Raw genomic sequence first — 6,935 nt, 5'->3', positions numbered from 1 at the left:
CATGAATTATACATAATATTATCATGCGACGAAAATAAACAAGTACCTTATGAACACTTGGACAAATAAACAGCTATTTTGTGATCTTTGGTAATGTCAAACAGTGCTGGCACCAACCATATCTTAACAACGAGACCCACGTTTGTCTAAGTTATCATTTAACAGATGAAGTAACATACTAATCGGCTGATACAGTAGAGTGTAGTATTCTTGTGGGTTTGGGCATGAGTTTGTACAGACAGTTCTAAGCATAAATATTCATTACTGTTAACAGGCCTAATTATAATACTTGTTCACAAAAAACTTTATGAGAAAAATTAGATACGAGAGCAATCAATATTTAATTAAACAAAACCAATGTTACAAACTTACATACAAAAATTTGTTGCAACACTATTTTTGTGCCCAGATTTTGGGGGCTCAGGTATCTGATGTCCCATTCTTGCCAGTTGAACTTGAGCTGCAACTACGTTGGCTTCTTGATATAATGTATTCGTTTTTATCTCCACACGCTCCATAGTCCACTCTCAATAACAAGTTTTGAATATCCTTAAATTTTGTTAGGACATTATCTTCTCGTTGGAAGTGACTCATCAATGGCTAGAGAAAAAATAAGGGAGAGAAAACTAAAACTCCTCACTTGTTAGTCGGACCATGTAAAATCTTCTTCGTCAATTTCATCGGACTTCAAGGGATTGCTAACTTCAGCAGCAACAGCTTCTTGATCTTGAACTTCAGCAACATCAGCTTCCTGATCTTGAACTTCTTCCGACTTGGGTTTCTCCATTCCCTCCTGCAAGCAATAAGAAGCAAATTACTTTTTCTACGAAGAAAAAGAAAAGAAAGGAAAAAAAGGCATTTAATCGAAAGAGATGGAAAAGCACGAATGATTGTAAGTTATATTTATAATTGAGCACAAGCTGCACCAATCATCAGTTCAAAATCTAAAAGAAGATTGCAAATACATGATCCTTTCACAGAGGAGGTCAAAGGGCAAGAGAGGCATGTCAACGAGTCACACAAGTTCCCGTATTACAAATCCAACAGGTTGGTTCTATGAACAGATTAAAGGGCATAAATCAATAAAGTTGCATAATCGAAGATCAGTCAATTTGAAATTTCATCTAGATCCTTTATTTCATGAATAAATCCTAAATCATCGGCAATTCCCATATGCAAATTCTTCTATTTGACAGACTACCTACGACTGGAGAATTACAAGTACAGGAAACGATTTATCTATAAATATGAATAACCATCTTCATGAAGGTTTAAATATAAAATAAATACATACAAACACTAACATTAGCATCTCAGCAGAAGAGAAACAAAGAAAACACAGAAAATGCATACATCAGTATCCCGAGTCTGCTCTCTTAGTCCTTCCTTCTTGCCTGTCAAGTCAACTGACTCATCTCCATTAGATTCCTTGTTTGCCTGAGCAGCTTGTTGCAGCTTCTCAATATATGAAGTAAATTGGGAATGATCTGCATGAGAAAATCACTTTATTGTACCACTGTATATACAATTTTCCTGCATCCTTCATCACATAGATTCCAATCTCCATTCATATACGACTAAACAAAATAATGAATAGGGAGAATTTCATATGTACATGTAGGCAATCGACGATCTTGGGTACAGTTCTTAATTCCACCCAACCACCCAAGAAGGGAATGATTAAAACAGTAAATATATAAGAAAAGAAAAATTAAGGACTGACCTGTGGAATGAGTCGAGCGACTTAGTACAGCTTCTGAGATGCGTAATGGATGTTGACGCTCTTCCTTCTTGAATTTTAACTTGACTTGATGACGCGTTCGACCAGGAAAATAAAGTTCTTGAATCATAGTAAAATCTGATCCACACTGCTGAATAGCCTAAATCACATGTGAAGGGCAGATTTAGTTTGACCTATTATACAATTAGCTTAATCAGGCATGAAATCTAGTTTTAAGAAAAATTTGGAAGCAAAGAAAACATTTCCAAACATGAGCGCATCCTAGGGTAGTTAAAAATTATTGGCAGAGATCTACAGATTGATTCCATGTGTTGGTTCCATTATCACCATTCTCTTTGAATTCCCATGATATCCATAAATTTGACCAAGGAGATCATGAATTGACTTAATCATCTAACTTCTAAGTCTGCAGATACCACTAACCTATAATCCCAGTTCTAAGCTGATTGACCAATCCACAAAATGAGAAAGATATGAGATTTTTCCATTAATAATTGATAACCAGTTAAATGTAGTGAATTTATAGGTACATTACCTCATAGAACAGTTCTGTGTCCTGCTTAGACCATCTTGCAGTCGGTGCTTTGTCCATGTAAGTTTGGTAATTGAGGAGAGAGGAATTAACATGATAAGTTGCTTGGTTTTCATCAGTGCCATGTTCTGAAGGATAGAACTCTTCATTGTGAGAACCTTCCTTATGAGAACCACTGTTCGTACTGCAAGGAAAGAATAATACGAAATGTGGATTAATGGACTACATATGACTCCAACAATCACACAAATGATACTCTATTCAGAATCAAGCATGTCAACCTTTGTGTCGTGTAAGTGTGTGTGCATGTGTCTCTCTCTGTGTGCGTGTGTGATCTAAAATATAAGCCACAACAACAATGGCAACAGTTCTTTACAAATAACAGGTTTTACTCAAAGTCAAAGTTCTACGTATCATCAAATATTTTTCACACGAAAAATTGCCCTATGCTTACCAGGCTCCCACCCTCCTGTCCTAGAAAGAAAACATAATTATATTCAAGAAATCTGCCATGCCACATTGTTCTAGCCTCAAGTGGGCCCAAATAAAGTTAACAATTGGTGAAAGCATACTCAATCAGAAGGCCCAACTCACAATCATTCTATTCCATCATATTAATAAATTGATACTTTCAAACAGTACATCTTGGATGGCCATTTTATACAATAGACAAATAAAACATCTTTCAACTACTTCATCCTGTTCACTTAATACCATCTTTGGACAAATGACAAGAAGTGTTTAGAGCTTGTCACACAAAATAGTGCAGATTTTAAGAGTGCATTAAATGTGATCAACATAAAGATCTTGTCATAAAATTTGCACTACTTTGTGTATAAAGATAAGAAATTCAATCAACCATCATCAAGATCTCCAGGAACATCATGATATTGAATTTGAAATTACATAACTTAAACAAGTATGATCAACATAAAGATATTGGCACTTATGGCTTCTGTATTAAGAATTCCAGTACCTTTCATTGGGCTGTTGAGTTGTCAATTTTCTTGCCTCCTTAATCTGCCCATAGGAACAAACAAAGAAGTCAATGTCAATGTTGGAAGTGAAACCATATTATACTTCGTCATGTGAAAATTTGACCACGAAAACCAGATGGTACCTTTAACAGCTCCTTATGCTCTGCTAGACGAATGAGATCCTTAAGAGATAATTTATAGGGGTCAAATTCCTCCTCTGGGATTTCAAGCAAAGACTTGTCCACTACAAAAGGTAAGGAAATTAGAATCATGATGGACATCCAAATTTTGTGTCACACAATCTTAGATATCCAGATATTCATTTACCTTGTCTTCTGTTTCTACGAGTTGAATGGGAGAACTTTTTGGGAGCGTCTTTGGTTGACTGATCAGATGCTTCCTTGGTCTTCTTATGCTTTCGAACTGGTTCTTTTCCAGATACAGGTTTCTTGGACTTTCTGGGGGCGCTTTTCCTCTGCGATGTCTTATGCTCCCTATATTCATCAATATTATCCTCATCTTCATTGATCTTAGAATCACTAGAAGGTTCAGCAGTGAAGCTGTCATCATTAGCCTCGTCTGCCAGCTCATCAACTTGTTTATGAGGTACCCGCTTCCTCAGCTGCCTGGATGATGTCTCACCTTCAGCCTTCTCGGTTGCAGAAGATTTGCGCTTCTGAGGAAGATCTGATGTAGTAGAAGTGTTTCTATTTCTACTCTTACGACCCTGCCCAATCCAGAAAACAAAGAGAAGCAGGTATCTTAACACAATTAATCTTTATATCCAGTCCCATACGAAATGCATGGACAAATATTATAGTTAAAAAATGTTACCACTTTTTCAGGTGTTCCACCGACATCTTCTGAATGCACAGCATCCCCCAAAATGGCACCATCCGAGTGGTTAGTTTCAGCCAGGTTTTCTGTATTCACTTGGGAATCAGAGGTTGGATTCAGGGTGCTAGAATCACCAAGCCTTGGAGACGGGTGATCAATAACATGTCCAGTAGGGAAGGCAGGAAGCGAGCTCTCATTCATGTCACCAGTTTCAAAATGTACCAAATGTCCAGCTTGTGAACCCATGTTAGGCTCAACTTCAGAGCAAGGGATGTGAATATTCTCCTTTCCTTTTTTCACTTTGAGCTTGGGTTGATGTTTGCCAGCATGTCGTTCTACATCAACCCAGATTCAATTGAATACCCAACATAGAATACGGTAGCAAAATACAAAATTCAAGTGATTGTGCACATACCAGATGAAATGGCTACATCAGACCCAACATCTAGAACTTCAAAGTCAGAGAAAGCCCCATCTACCTGACACTATACTGCCCAATTAATCAAAATCAATAACTCAACAAGAATCACTTTTCTGTGATAGTACAGGTCTTTACCTCAGGTTCTAACTGCATTTCACCCTGTTTGTTAGAGATGGAAACTTCTCTGCAGGACATTGGATCTTGGGTTGTACAATAATCAGAACAAGTTTCAGCTTCTGCAACATCACACACCACAAATGATGAGGACTTGGCAGAACAATGTGTGGTATCATCAAAGTTTTACCATTGAGAAAATTGCCATTTATGAATCATGATTAACAGAAGATGAAGGGAAGAATTTGTCACCTGGTTTGGTACCCGTATCAGCCTTATCACCGGACTTATTGACAGCAATCTCTGCTGGAAGAACAAGCGCTTACCGCAGTCAACAGACAGTACTAATGCAATTTTTAACTGTTTAGAAAATTTTTACATTTTGCAAAAGTCACCTGTACCTCTTGTCGTTTGACTGATAGAATCATCAAGACATTCCAATCCAGAGAATATGTCTGCATTCTGGAAAACATCATAACTTATCAACAAGAAATGAAAAACAATGAAACCAGGAAATAGGTAAATACTCTTACCTCCCCCGATGCTTTTCCATCAGAACCTGCAATGTCTGCAGTTGATTCGCAAGATCCGGTGTCCTTCTTGCCATCAGACAATGGAATCACATTGTTTTCTGATGACTCTATGCTCCCAACTTGATCTGTTAGTTTACTGTCTCCAACATCAACAGATGGAACACTATCTGAGATGGTGGTAGATAATGTTACAGGTATTTCTGTTATGACAATCGGAAGAGCAGGGGCAGCTGCTGTAGATGCTACCCTGCTAGGCCGTGGCTTTGCCTTGGGTCGAAATCGGCCACCAGCACGAGCTGCCAAAAAAGAACTTGAAAATCAGTTAGGCCATCTCTTGAAGTAATTACAAATGGAAAATATGACAAGTTTTTCGAGTCCTAGATGCACGGCTTACCAGGGACACCAGCAGGCGCAAGAAAAACATCGTCCCAATCCGACATTTCAATTATAGCAGAAGCCTTGTCTTTAAATAAGGTAAGGGAAGAAAACTAACAAAAAAACCAAATTCAGTTCAATGGATAGAAATAAATTTAAGTAAGTAAGTTCTATTTTCAGTCCAAAGTTATAAAAAATATTAAAAAAACTAAAAAAGAGAAAGAAACACAAATTACTTTAATTTTAACCCAAAATTAATGGTGTTTTTATCTTCCAAACTAAGATAATATGGTCCTGAATTGGGATAGATCGGTACGGACCAAATGTATACAGATGATCCCATCAGAAACGGGGAAACAAATGAGAATAATTTGACATGGCAATTACTGCATCAGAATAAGACCCGAATAAAACCAGCTACAAGCATTTAAACGTATCACTTATATGTACATTTACAAAAAAATAAAAAAAATAAAAAACATGGTAATACCGGGGGAACTAACAAACTACAAATTAAGAATTGATAATCTAACCTCAATTGTGATTTGATTCCGCAAAAGCTTAGTAATTCGAAGATAAAATCAAAGTTGGCACACAAAAACACAACTTCAACGAGTCCTCGATTTCAAACTGAATAATGGGGTCGAGTAAATTTGTAAATTGATTGTATGTAAATCAAACTAACTAAAAACCAATGAAATCAAAACCCAGCAGATAATCCTTCACACACTAACAAATTATCAAAAAGATTCAAAATTCAATCAATCCCAACTCGCAGAGAACTTCAAATCTGAGATAGAAAGCTTCAATCACTGGATTCAAATTTCAATAAAAAAAATATTGGGATCAATACAAAACAGAACATTCAACTCTAGTCAAAGGAAAACCCTAAATGACTTACCGAACTGAGCTTGGAAGAGCGAAGAGCAGAGATTCCACTGAGAGAGAAAGTCGACGACGATCGCAACAGAGCACATTTGACGACCGAATCGAAGAAAGGGAGAATTTGGAAAACGATATGCTCACACACAGTGCGGAGTAGAGAGAGGGAGAGAGTGAAACGGTCCGGAGCTCTAAATTGGAAACAAGAACTTTTATACCTAGGGTCCGGAAAAGGGCTCGAAACCGGCGGTGGTGTGAGACTTCCCGATTTCGATCTGCCTAACTGGGTGGCGGGTGACAGGTGACCTGCCCTTTGAAGGCCGGCCGACGAGGAGGAGAGCCAAGTCGGTGGCGACCTCGCCAGTGGCCGCACGGCGCCGTAAATTTGAAGAGCAGAGGTGCGACACTGTTCGCCCAAGGAGAGAGGAGAGGGAGGGGACGGGTACGGGTCTGACTCGCGGAATTGTGCCAACTGCTGTGCTTATGTAAGCAGTTAAATTCTAAATATTAGCAAAAGGGTCGT

The 6,935-nt window shown here is 38.0% G+C and overlaps 1 protein-coding gene across 13 annotated transcripts; it reads right to left on the bottom strand.

Moving 5' to 3' along the window:
* Positions 1 to 304: 304 nt before the first annotated feature.
* Positions 305 to 6,935, bottom strand: LOC137728116 (uncharacterized). Of its 13 annotated transcripts, XM_088678214.1 has the most exons (16): positions 6,432 to 6,935; positions 5,550 to 5,643; positions 5,156 to 5,451; positions 5,018 to 5,084; positions 4,875 to 4,928; positions 4,644 to 4,744; positions 4,503 to 4,572; positions 4,085 to 4,422; positions 3,578 to 3,977; positions 3,394 to 3,494; positions 3,250 to 3,293; positions 2,277 to 2,457; positions 1,724 to 1,880; positions 1,354 to 1,487; positions 641 to 793; positions 305 to 549 (listed from the first exon to the last, which is right to left on the bottom strand). In XM_088678214.1, the coding sequence occupies exons 2-15, from the start codon at positions 5,593 to 5,595 to the stop codon at positions 644 to 646; spliced, it is 2,139 nt and encodes a 712-aa protein (XP_088534340.1). In that variant the 5' UTR covers positions 5,596 to 5,643; positions 6,432 to 6,935; the 3' UTR covers positions 305 to 549; positions 641 to 643. The 13 variants fall into 13 exon arrangements, with proteins under 13 accessions (XP_088534340.1, XP_088534338.1, XP_088534344.1 ...); XM_088678212.1 differs by having other exon boundaries at positions 305 to 793; XM_088678218.1 differs by having other exon boundaries at positions 305 to 793; positions 4,503 to 4,566.

This window comes from Pyrus communis, chromosome 10, assembly GCF_041283825.1.
Source record: "Pyrus communis isolate YQ-2024b chromosome 10, ASM4128382v1, whole genome shotgun sequence".
NCBI lineage: Eukaryota > Viridiplantae > Streptophyta > Magnoliopsida > Rosales > Rosaceae > Pyrus > Pyrus communis.
Note: the sequence above shows the minus strand (reverse complement) of the source record. Positions and strands in the feature narration are given on the sequence as shown.